At 53.8% G+C, this 12,571-nt stretch overlaps 1 protein-coding gene across 6 annotated transcripts in view; it reads right to left on the bottom strand.

Annotated features, from left to right (window-relative positions):
* Positions 1 to 12,571, bottom strand: part of GRHL3 (grainyhead like transcription factor 3) — a 50,059-nt gene that overhangs the window by 10,654 nt on the left and 26,834 nt on the right. For 5 of the 6 annotated variants that reach the window (XM_042996468.1, XM_042996465.1, XM_042996466.1 and 2 more), the window contains exons 2-11: positions 12,372 to 12,558; positions 9,237 to 9,298; positions 7,496 to 7,841; positions 7,166 to 7,239; positions 6,017 to 6,170; positions 5,695 to 5,806; positions 4,235 to 4,329; positions 2,436 to 2,594; positions 1,805 to 1,883; positions 1,551 to 1,687 (exon numbers count right to left, since the gene is read on the bottom strand). In XM_042996468.1, coding sequence (XP_042852402.1) covers positions 1,551 to 1,687; positions 1,805 to 1,883; positions 2,436 to 2,594; positions 4,235 to 4,329; positions 5,695 to 5,806; positions 6,017 to 6,170; positions 7,166 to 7,239; positions 7,496 to 7,841; positions 9,237 to 9,298; positions 12,372 to 12,437 — 1,284 coding nt within the window. In that variant the 5' untranslated portion in view covers positions 12,438 to 12,558. The remainder of the gene's footprint in view (positions 1 to 1,550; positions 1,688 to 1,804; positions 1,884 to 2,435; positions 2,595 to 4,234; positions 4,330 to 5,694; positions 5,807 to 6,016; positions 6,171 to 7,165; positions 7,240 to 7,495; positions 7,842 to 9,236; positions 9,299 to 12,371; positions 12,559 to 12,571) is intronic. The other variant, XM_042996464.1, reaches the window with a different exon arrangement.

Raw genomic sequence — 12,571 nt, 5'->3', positions numbered from 1 at the left:
CGCACCCAGCAGGAGGCAGAGTCGGGACCGAGCGGCCCCCAGGCTCATAGGTGCGAGGGTGCCTCCCTCTTCCCCACAGAGCAGCCGTCAGTCTGGCCACAGGGCCCTCAATCCCGAGAGCGGTCATCTCCCAACTCGGGGCCTCTGGCTGGGGAGAGACACTAGGGTGATGCGGCCACCTGACTGTGGGGCCACAGAGCGCTTCCGGGGCGGGGCAGGGAAGGGAGGATGGTGGGTGCAGGAGGCCTTTAAGTGTGGACCACGGGCCACATCCGAACTAGCTGCTCTCGGGGCACCTGGGTGGCTTAGTCGGTTAGGCAGCTGGCTGTTGGTTTCGGCCCAGGTCACGATCTCACGGTTCGTGGCTTCGAGCCCCACGTCGAGTTCCATGCGTGGAATTCTCTCTCTCCCTCTCTCTGATCCCTGCTCCTATTCTCTCTCTCTCTCTCTCAAAATAAGTAAATCAACTTAAAAAAGAAAAAAAGAACTGCCTGCTCTTTCCGTTCCAGAATCTCTTATTGTTCGAGGTCAAGGCACTGAACGCATCTTGGAGGGCAAGGGCTGTTTCTGCAAACAGTCCCACCTACACGGAGGGACCTCAATGGCAGGAAATAGTCAGACTGTTTAATATGGAAGCAAACTACTAGATAGGCCCTGGAGTCTCGATTCTGCCACTGAGCTATGGTGTGGCCTTATGTGGAAAGTGGAGAGGACAGCAGTGTCTGCCTCACAGGATGGCTCACTGGCCTGAGAGGTGGTACAGCTAGAATTCCCGGGCGTGGCTTCTAAAGCCGAGGTGCCTGCGTCCACACTCTGGCTCTGCCATGTACCGTGTGGTTTTGGTCTCCGCCTCAACGTCCAGCCCACAAGTCCAGGGAGAGTCGTAGTATCGATCTCCCGGGGAGGTAGTGAAGGTTAACGCAGCCGGCGCGTGGACCGTGCTGACAGCGGCACCTGGCGCACAGCGAGCGCTCGCGGGCATTGCCGCCACCATCGTGATCCACACAGCTTGGATTCGGCTGCAATCTAATTTGGGGCTCAGAAATTCGGACCCTCCGTGTGTGCCCCAGGTGTGAACGCTTTGGTGGTTATGAAATCCCTTTCTTCGTTAACCTTCTTCTCCCCAGTAGAAAAGTTTCACTAATGTTACATATGGATGTATGTCCATGTTTTTAATCCCCTGGGATTCAATACAAGTATTTGCATCTTGATGTTAAAAAAAAAAAAGTCGGGGTGGGGGGGGAAACACACCTGGGTGGTTCAGTCGGTTACGAGTCTGATTCTCGATCTCGGCTCAGGTCACGATCTCACGGTTCGAGAGTTCAAGCCCTGCATCAGCTTGGGACTCTGTCTCTTTCCCTCTCTCTCTGCCCCTCCCCTACTCACTCTCTCTCTCAAAATAAATTCATTAACTTAAAAATGTATATACATTGGGGCCTATAAACATCTGAATTGGTCTGTAGTGGCAGAGTGGTAGGTTTCTCCTTTCTGGTCTGTGCTGATCAGACCCCACCCAGGGGCCAAGACCCTCTCTGGCCCAAGACCCTCACCCCTCCGGGACGCTGCAGGCTGGAGAAGTGCACATTAGGGATGAACAGCACCGGTGGGGTCTCCAGGTCAGCCTCAGGCCGCAAGTAGGTGGTCTCATTGCCCCTGAAGCCAGACAGCAGGCAGCCCTTCATACCTGCTGGGAAAAGGAAGGCACTGCGTCCGAGGCCCCTCTGTTCACGTCCCAAGCCTCTGCCCTCCAGTCTCCTTCTCCCCTTCACCCCAGGCCAGCCCAGCCCGACTCATCCCCACTGACCACTGTTGCTGGAGTCGGGGCACTTGACCTTCCTCCGGAACTGCTTTCGTTCATCATCCCGCATTTTCCTTTCTGCTCCCTGCCGGGAAGAGGGCAAAGGGGGTCACCCAGGGCCTTGGGACCGGCTGGCTGCTTTGCATCTTAAATCTGGACCAGCCATCCAGTGCTGCTTTCTTTCCAAAGTGAGACCGGGAGATGGGAAAGCACCAGCTCCCAGCCTATGCGGCCCAGCCCAGCCTTGTCTGAGGCCAGTAGAGGCCACAAGAGAGAAACAGATGTGGAGAGAGAGGAACAGAGAGAGAAACAGAAGAGGGAAGTGGAGTCCGAGAGGGATGCGAAGAAGGAAGAGAAACGAGAGAGACAGACACAGAAAGAGACACGGAGAGATGCTGAGATCTAGAAAGAGATCTTCAGAAAGAGACAGAGATGAGAGACAGAAGCGCAGAGAGCCCGGGGAAAATGCACACAGGGGCCAAGGCAGACAGTGACGAGCACACAGAGGAGAGAGGGGTTTGGAGATCAAGAAGCAGAGACAGACCGACACACCCCACGCGGCTGGGGAGGACGCGAGGGTGGGGGCTGGCCCTCCTCCCCGCCGGGGCCCAGCAGAGGGCCCGTCCACCCCAGCCACCTTGTCACAGAAGATCTTGATCTGGCAGACGGCGCGGTGCACCAGGCGCTCAGCGCCCGAGCCACAGTCGTAGGTGTCGATCTGCAGGTTCAGGGGGACGCCCTTCACCCCCTTCTGCGAGGAGAAGTCTGTGCTGAGGCAGTTGACACCGATGAACACCTGGGGACACACAGGGGAGCTGGATAAACAGCCTGCGCCGGCGGCCAGCCCTGCCGTCCCACAACCGCCCTGCATATCGAGCCCGGGAAACGGCGCCCCTGGGAGGCACCTGTCACCACCTCTTTTCCAGATGGACAGACTTGTGCCCAGGGCAGCGGGCCAGCTTTCCCCAGGGGACACAGGGGGTGCATGGAGCACCTAGTGGGCCTGTCATGGGGAGTGGGACGGCTGGGGTCTCAACCCAAAGCCTCCCGCCCAACTCCGACGGCAGTCTGGGGTGGGTCTCAGCTGGGCACTCCCTGCCAAGCTCGCCTGACGACCGTCTGCCTGACCGACTCCTCCGTGGGGCACCAGGGCCAGACCCCGCTCCAGACTGGCCACTGTTCCCTGGGACATTTCCCTCGGAAATGGTCCTGACCTGCACAGGTAAGGGTGGGGTGCGGTGCCCGAGCAGATCCCCTTCTTTCCGCGGCTGCGGGGGGCCAGGCCCCCGGGCGCATGCCTGACATACCTCCCCCTCAGCCAACTCAGCCCTAATGCAGCTCCCACCCAGCTCACACCTGAGAAAGACCCAAGCCTGGGGGCTTAAGAGGCTGTGAGAAAATCCCAACCGAAACCCTCCTCTCCCTTCCTACGAAACTCTTTCCCCGTCTCCCCGAACTGGAGGCCCCAGTCCCTCCTCTGGCCCCTGGCATCTGTTTGAATAATAATAATCCCTCACGTTTGTGCCTCCTTTTGTGTTTTCGGAGCCCCTTCAGCTCCGTTTCCTCCAGGCGGCCTGGACCGCTCCATGAGGCAAACCGGGAGACAGGACCCAGCTCCCCCGCTTGTCTAGGCCAGAAATGTTCTTGCCAGGGCTGGACTCAACCGTGGAATGATAGGGCAGGCCTGGCCCAAGGAGGCAAAGGGACCCAGTCCCTGAATGTCACCCAGCCCCTGAGTGTCAGACTAGTGCCCTGTCCACAGTGCCGGCTCTCCAAACAGAAAACCAGGGCACAGAGAGGCCCAGAAGCACACGGAAAGTTGGCCTTAGGCACCAAATGGCCAGTATGAAAGAGTCACCAGAGGCTCCATTTTCAGGCCTCTCCAGTGGGTCTGGCGCCGGGCCCATCTCTTAGACACGCATGATCCCATGGAATAAATCCCCACCCCAGCCCCAGGAGGTGGACTCCTTTCCCTCCTTACGGACGCGGGAAACCATGTAACGGATCTCAGCCTCATCTACCAGACTCCAAAGCATTTCTCCTGCCACACTGACGGCCTGCAAGTCAGGGAAGCTGGTGTCCTCGGTGGCTTGCCGTGTGACCTTGCACGAGCTCAGTTCTCCCATCTGGTGAGTGGGTGGATCGGATTCGTAACGGCAGCCACCGCTTAGGTGCCAGACTGTGCTCTACTGTCACTTATCTCCCGTGATCCTCCCGTCAACCTCTCAGTGGGTGCTACAACTGCACCCCAATTTGATGGCCGAGGCGCCGGTCCGAGGTCACGGAGCTGGAGGTAGGCCTAGCCCTTCTGGCTTTAGAGCCACTGCTGTGTGCCCTGCCTCCTCCGTAGGCGCCCTCATCAGAGCGGCTGCCACAATCCCAGGTGCCCACCTGGGGACTTGTGAGTGACCAGCCCCATCACAGCCACACACTGACCTTGGCCTCCTCGTTGACATTCCACACGAAGGACAATGCATTATAGGCCACCTCCTCGATGTGTTGCACGGTGTTGAAGTTTTCTTTGCAGTCGGCTGAAACCACAGGAGACCAGGAGAGTCAGGAGGAAAGGGGTTTGGGGACGTGGTGGGGAGGTGTTTGTACTGTCTTCCCCAAGAACCATCCCTCAATTGGGGTGGGGGGGGGGCAGGGGCAGGTGAGCAGGGGGAAGGAAGGACTGATTGCTGTGCCCTGAGTTGCAGATGCGAAAACTGAGGTCCAGCCTGGGAAGCAGATCTGCCCACACCCCACAGAGAATCCCTAACTCTGCCAACTAGGTCAGGGCCCTCATGATTTTGGGGTGGGGGTTAGCGTTCTCACTGGGACTGTGATTGAGGAGATCTCCCAGATAAAATACTAGTAGTCGTGATGAGGGCAGTGATGGGGGTAGGAATATCGAACAAACGGTAGAACCACCACCCCGTTTATTGAACACGTCAATGTGGCGAGCCCTCTGTTAATCCTCACGACGATGCTATGTATACGCAGTTTACACACGCAAAAAATGAAGCTCGGAGAAGTCGGGTCACTTGACCAGGGTCACACAGCTTAAAAAAAAAAAAAAAAAAAAGGCACAGCAAGAATGGAGCTCAGCTTTGGCCCCTGAACACAGGCTCCTACCCACTTGCTATGTAGCCTCTCAGTTAAGTCACAGAATCACCCCTATGTATATCATGTTCTCCAGTACACGTGCTCCCAGGCAGAAGAAACAGCACGTAGGCAGGCAGGGCGGCTGGCCTTATTCCATTTGACCGCTGAAGAAACTGAGGCTCGGAAAGGGGAGGCGACACAGGTCACACGGTCAGAAGAGTGTGGAGCCAGAACCTTGAGGCCCGAGGATGGGCTGTGCCTCCTACGTGCCCCATCCCAGGGCCTGGGGCAGGGATGAGGCGGCACCTCATGCCTCTTCCCCGGGCCCCCTAGCTGCTGACAGAGCCGAGGTCCCAGCTCCCAGAGCAGAGCTCTCTTGCACCGCCCTTCAAACCTTCCCAGTCACCAGCTGCCTGCTCTCTTGTCTTATGAATTTGTGTCTCAATTGGCTAAGCCCCCCGTGGGGACAAGCAGGCCAGGGGTCTATTTATCCAACACTGTTGGGGTCTCTAGGGCACTGTTTATCCCAAAGCAACACAGTAAAATGCCACAGCCTGCAGCCAACAGATGCAAATCCCTGCAAACCCCATAGTTATGACCTGGAGACAGGGGCCAGGCAGGCGGCTGGGGTCAGAAGGAAGTCCTGCAGAGATCACAGAGGGCTGGGGAAAGGGGCACTTCAAGACCTGACTGGGGTGAGTGTGTGTGTGTGTGTGTGTGTGTGTGTGTGTGACAGAGAAATTGCGGGGGGGGGGGGGGGTGGGCAGAAGGGAGGGAGACGGAGAGAGGAGGCTTGGGTGGGCTCTCACCCACATCGATGACACGCTGCTTGGCAGTGGGTTGCCGGGAATGCCAGTGCTTCCAGAAGCGTAGCTGCTCTACCGGGACTTTCTCGTTGTCAAAGACCACCATCACCACACTCTGCAGGCACAAGCAGCCACAGTGACTCCCAGCCTCCCGGAGAGGCCCAGGCATCCCCTGACCCTTCCCAGAGCCTTGGTCCGGTACCCCTGCCCTTTTGCCTCGGTTTCCCCCACTCTATGGCAATGGACAGTTATCCTAGGGTCCTCGTCAGGCAGGGCTGGCCCAACCATCCTACCCCTTTCCCAAGCTGCTCCAGGGGCAACATACCTTGACTTTGTTGGAGGACAAGGCAAGGCCTTTGCCGCCTGCTGGGGTCCGCAGGGTGATGGGATAGAACTGGCCTTTGTTGAGGTAGGCCATAGGCGACTCCCCTGACTTGATGTGGATGGCTTTGGGGGAGCCCAGGGTGTACTCAAAGTCACTGCAGGGAAGAGAGGGTGAGGGCAGTAAGGCTGAGCTCCCAGGCAGGAGTATCCCAGAGGGCAGTGGGGCAGGGAGCCTGAGGTTGTGCTATGGATTTGCTGTGTGACCTAGTAAATCACTCAACCTCCCTGGGCCTCAGTTTCCACACTTTTGGTTTCTTTCCTTCCTTTTTCCTCTTTCTTTTCTTTTCTTTCTTTCTTTCTTTCTTTCTTTCTTTCTTTCTTTCTTTCTTTCTCTCTTTCTTTCTTTCTCCCTCTCTCTCTCTCCCTCCCTTTCTTCAAGATTTTTAAAATTATTTTTAAGTAATCTCTACACCCAATATATGGCTCGAACTTACAACCCTGAGGTCAAGAGTTGCATGCTTTACGACAGCCAGGCGCCCCTGGAGTTTCTATTTAGTGGTTTCCTTGAGCCACAATCCTGCTGAATAATAAATAATGGAAACCAGAGAGACCCCTGAGGGGTGACAAAACCATAGGAGAGACTAAGGGCAACAGAATCTTGGTTTTTTTGTTTTGTTTTTGTTTTTAATGTTTATTTATTTGAGAGAGAGAGAGAGAGAGAGAGAGAGAGAGAGAGCGCCCGTGCGTGCACAAGCGGGGGAAGGGCAGACAAGCGGGGGGAAGGGCGGATATGTGTGTTGGGGGGGTGGGGGGGTGGGGGACAGAGGATCCAAAGCAGGCTCTGTGCTAACGACAGAGAGCCGATGTGGGGCTTGAACCCACGAACCATGAGATCATGACCTGAGCCGAAGTCAGACAGCCTGACCGAATGAGCCACCCAGGTGCCTCAGAACCTCAGTGTTTTAAACAGGGCTCTGAGCCCCTTTTCAGCCCAGGAAACAAATGGAGAAATCAGTCTCTTTCCTTTCATGTGCCTTCACTCTCCTCTTCTCATTCATTGATGATGGCTACTCTGGGGACAGTATGAGGCTCTGTCTGTAGCCCCCGGCCTACTGCCCAAGTGGCCAAAGTTCCAGAGCAGCTGAGTTACCTCTTGGGGCTGGGATAGTCTTCTGGACACGGGGGTTCTGGGGACGTTTTCAGGATATCTGGGAAGAGCAGTGACTGCAGAGAAACACAATTCAGAGAGAATAAATGGCCACATTCAGGCTGCTGGGGCCTCATCCCGGGCCTGCTCCATACAGCTATGCAGGTTGTTTAGTGCACAACTGGAACAACAGTACATGGCAAACCTGCCTCTGCTCTAGGACTTTTCACCCCATGGATTCCAAACCTCTGATCTCCTCACTGTCTTCTCCCCTTCTGCACATGCATGCACATATCCAGGGATGCTGTGAGGGGTATGGGGGTGGGCCCTCACCTCCTGTGGGTCATCTTTGAAGGTGCTGTCAGGCTGCCAGCGCTGTGTGGGCGGCACCCCATGAATGCTCTCAAACAAGGAGTTGAGGGAGCTGTTATCATACACATCACTGGTGGGCAGCAGGTAGCTGTCCACAGAGCCAGCTTCCAGCTTGCCAGGGCCTGCGGGGAGGGGAGCTGCCTTGCCCGGAGTGGGCACGGCCCCCTCCAAGCTCATCAGGTTATTCTTCTTGAGCACATCTGGGTACTCTGGGGCTCCAGACACGTTCTCGGTCAGGAATTTCATGAGATGCGTGGGACTTTCAAGGGGAGCGAGGTCCATCTCATAGTCCATGCCATGGTAGTACCTGGGGAGAGAGGAGGGCTGAGTGAGTGCCCCTCTTCTCTCCAGGGGCAGGGGGATCCTTGGCCGGATTGGAGGGTGAGCACCGACCTTCTTTAACACAACGTCACGTCAGACCTTCCCGACACGCATGACTCAGGGCACAGTACCAGGCCGGTTTGTCACAGGGATGAGCGGGGAGGAGGGTGTTAAGAACGGAACAAAGTACCGGCTCAGGGCTGAAGGGAAAACATCTGCTTTATCTTTTACTGTCCTTGGTAATTTTAAAAACTGAAATTTTATTTATTTCTTATCCAGAGTCCAATGTCTCCACTTTAAAACACCTGTATTCAGTCATCAATACAGTGTGTGTGTGTGTAGGGGGTGGCGGTGTATATTTGTGAGTACAGTTAATATATGTTCAGAAAAAGGTCTAGAAGGATATACCCCAAACTGTTAAGGGCGGGGAGGGGAGTCGGAATACAGGAAACTTTTACTTTCTACTTTATACATTTCTGTAGAATTTGAATATTTTATAACAAACAGGTATTACTTTTGTAATCAGAAAAGCTAACAACATTAAAAGAAAAATTAGTTTTCAGAAAAGTCCCACACACTAAACCCTATTGTTTCTAGCATGGAGGGGCCCTGAGCCAGCTGCATGAGTGGTAATGCCTGCCTTAGCAGTTTGGATTTTCTGGAAGGCAGACAGAAGCCCGGAAGGTTTCCCGGCAGAGGCCCTACGTGGGGCAGAGCAGTGGGGGGTGTGGTGGGAGAGGGGGGCTGGGGCAGAGTAGAGAAAGGGTAGGGTCCCTCTTAGTGCCCATCTAACCACGAGCATGGCCTGGGCTGCCTTCCACAGGGAGAGGAACATCAGTGCCCCAAGGCACTAATGCCAGGCAGAGGCCCAAGAGAGCCAGAGGAAAGAAGTACCTGAACCACCTCCCCCCCTCCCGCCCCAGGCCAGGTCTCCCTTCCCGGGAGGCTGCAGGGAGGAGGGGTTTGGAGCTAGGACAGAAAAGCTGCCTTCAGGGCTTTTCCTAGACGAGGGCTTTGAAGTTTGTTTTCAGTAAACTCTGTGTGTGTGTGTGTGTGTGTGTGTGTGTGTGTGTGTGTGTGTTTTCAAGCAGGGTCTCTATGACTTGGTGGCCCCTAGTCTCTTTTGCCTTCATAGGCTCCTTCTTCCATGAAAAATATTTTAAAATACCTTTTACAATTGCATTGGTATAAAAATAAATATAATCCAGGTTGGATTACGATCATCGTTTTCTTCTGATTTGACAATAAATTCTAACACTTTCATGGGCCCCTAAGAGTCCCATGGGTCCTAAGCCCTGAGCCCTCTGTGCCCAATGGATAAGCCCAGAGGTGGAGGTAAGGGTGAAGAAAGGGGCAGAGGTGGTAGTTGGGCGTGCCTCACCTCTTTCCTTGGTCATTCCGGCCCCCAGTGCTGGAGGATAGTATCCGCTTCTCCTTGGGGCCCTGAGAGGAAAGAGGGATTTATACATTTATGTTAAGACCAATCCCCCTCCCCCCCCCCCCCCCCCCCCCCCCCGCAGCAGACTTGGCCAGGCAGGGGAGCTATCTTGGTCACTGGGAGAAAACCTGCCACCCAGTCCTTAGAGTTGGCAGGCCATCATTTAGTCTGAGCCCCCAGCTGGAGAAGTACCCCAAGATTAGCAGTTAGGCATCATGGAGTTTGGAGTCAGGCAGATCCGGATTAAGTTCTAACTTGACCACTTAAAAGGGCTGTCTGACTCTAGATAAATGACCGCGCCTTTCTGAGACTGTTTCTTCACATGGCGAGTGGCAGATTATAATGCCTACTTCAAGGGTGTTGTGGAGATTTATTAATAAAAACAATGCTTACTTTTATTTTTCATTTTTATTATTTTTTTAATGCTTACTTTTTAAAAAAGGTCTGATTTATTTATTTCCTTATTTCTTTATTTATAAATGTTCATTTTTGAGAGACAGCAAGTTGGGGAGGGGCAGAAAGAGAGAGAAGAGGAGGCAGAGAATCCCAAGCAGGCTCCACGCTGTCAGCACAGAGCGCGACGTAGGATTCGAACTCACAAACTGTGAGATCATGACCTGAGCCGAAATCAAGAGTTAGACACTTAATTGACTGAGCCACCCAGGCACCCCTTAAGACTTTACTTGTAAGTAATCTCTACACCCAACATGGGGCTCGAACTCACAACCCCAAGATCAAGAGGTACATGCTCTACTGATTGAGCCAGCAGGAGCCCTTTCATTGTGGTTTTTCAGTAGAGTGCTTCTTGTGCACGGGGCCCTGTATGAAGGCCTTCCATGCGATCTCTAATTTAGTCCCTACAACCACTCTGTAACAGCTACTAATGTTATCTCCATTATATGAATGAAGAAACTGAGGCCCAGAGAGGCTCTGTTGTCTTAGTGGTTAGGAGCATGGACTCTGGATCCAGATTTCTTGGATTCAATTCCTAGATAGGCCATATAGTGGCTGTGTGACCTTGGGCAAGTCTCTTAACCTCTCTGTACCTCCTCTGTAAGACAAGGATAATAATAGCAACACCAACCCCATGTATGTTTAGAACAGCACCTAGCATATGGAGGACACTATATAAATGTTATTTTAATGATTATAATTATAATATCATTGTATCTTAGAGCATCTAGGTCATTTCGACTTCTGGCTGATAAAGCCATAACCAGGGCTCCAACCCAGCCTAGTGACTCCAAAGCCTGGGTTCCTACTCACACCCCATGGGACAGGATGAAGGAAGGTACCTGGCATTCAGTAAGAAAGGATAAGCTGTCACCTTTAGAACTATATTGCCCAAAACCACATTGCCAGTCTGTGACCAGACCAGGTCTCAAATCCCAACTCAGTGCTCTCTTCACATCATGAGACCCTGTCCTCATTATCCACGGAGCTGTTCTGAGCCCAGAGTGCCCTGAAATGGGGAGGAAGGGCAGGTGTGCCTCATCAGGACACAGTATTTCACTAAAGCCACCATAGGTGTCACCTGCGGCTCCCCACCGTTCTGGCCCTGGGGGACGGTCCTTTGCCTGGGGAGATGGTGCTGGATTTTACTTTATGGTCCAACCTCGAGCTGTAAATCCCAGGCCGGGTTTCAATCCAGGCCTAGGATTCTTAGCTCCCACTGTGTCTCCAGTCGGCCTGTGCCAAATGCTATCAGGATGCTATTGTTCTGCTGGGGAGGAAGTAAGCTAGGGTAACCATACCACTCCAAGGGGAGAAGGAAAGCCAGAGAGAAAATTGGGGGCCTTCTCGAATCTGGGGCCACACGTTCCATCCTTGGCCCGTGAATTTACACAGAGAGTTTGCCTTCCCCCTTGGGGTAAGGTAGATAAAGTATTTCTTTGGTCAGTAAATTTGAGGGCTTATTTACAAAGTAGCTTTAAAATCTTCAAGTTCAAAGCCAGTTATCTCAATAATTGGCTGTTTCTGTTTCCTATTCTCAAACCTGGGAGAGTCTCTTAGAGCAGTCACCCAGCCTAGGGAAGGTAAGAAAGTTTGCTGTCATGTGACAATTCAGACAGATGGGTAGGGGCTGCTTGGAGCACTGCATTGAAAAAGATTCTTCAGCCCCACGTACCCCCAGTGAGAATGCAGGCTGTAATCCATTAGCAATGTCTGGCACAGGCACTGGAAGGGGTAGCTGGGTCACTGTGTTATGTATTTGTTACTGCTGACTACTTCAAGCCCGCGTGTCAGATATGGGAGGGCCTAATTCTCAGGAGCGGAGAGTCTACCAGAGTGTCAAGGCCAAGGTCCCCGGAAACAATCAGAGAACAATAAAGGCCGTTTGTCAGGAGGTGTTGAATCATACCGAACGGCAGCGAGGGCAAGAAGGACAGTCAGACACTCGGGAGAGGGAGAGGTGATGTGGCAGGACAGCTGCCAAGTGAAAGTGGCCTTGGGAAGAAAAGAAAATGGTTCAAGAGCAGAAGGCATGTTCCAGGTGGTCAGGTTGGGATAGGTGGGGGGGGGGGGGGGGGGGGGGACAGGGCAGCTGGGATGACCCAAGGGCAGGGGCAGAAGGAAGATGGCAGGTGTCAGGGCGTGTGTGTGCCACTGGTACACATTGATTCATTCCGTCAGCACACATGGAGCACTGAGTGTGTGGCCAGTAGTGTGGGGTGCTGAGGACCGAGTAATGATCACCACGTGGTTCCTGCCCTCGAGAGCTCAGTCATGGGGGAGATGAAGAAATAAATGCATAAATAATAAGTTTCTAAAGACAGGGTCGAGGGTAATGATGGTAATAATGAGGGAGCCAAGAGGCACAGAATGGGAGACCCAAGAAAACCTTCCCCGTTCTCAGTGAATGAATGAGGTGACCTTGAAGCTGAGATCCAGAGTTAAGAGTGGGGTTTGGTCAGGGGGAAAGGGGAGGGGGCCAGGCAGAGGGAACAGCATGTGCAAAGACCCAGAGGAGAGAAAAAATACAGCGAGGGGCTGGGGGAGGCCTGCGGGGCCGTGAGGCCTGAAAGCGAAGGCATACATTCAGTCAGGGGGGGGACGTGCCCAGAGGGGTGAACGCACCATGTAGTAGTCGTAGAGGAAGCTCAAGGCCGCCACACTGTCGTCGTCGCCATTGACCCTCATCATGGCCTTCGTGGCAGCCGTCAAGGGGTTTTCCAGGTAGGTCTTCCAGGCCTCGTCCTCACTAGTGTAGGGGAACTTCTGGAAGTTGACCGGGTCATTCTTTAGCAGTCGTACGGACCTGAAACTAGGAGGTGAGT

Source organism: Panthera tigris, chromosome C1 (genome assembly GCF_018350195.1).
Source record: "Panthera tigris isolate Pti1 chromosome C1, P.tigris_Pti1_mat1.1, whole genome shotgun sequence".
Taxonomy (NCBI): Eukaryota; Metazoa; Chordata; class Mammalia; order Carnivora; family Felidae; genus Panthera; species Panthera tigris.
Note: the sequence above shows the minus strand (reverse complement) of the source record. Positions and strands in the feature narration are given on the sequence as shown.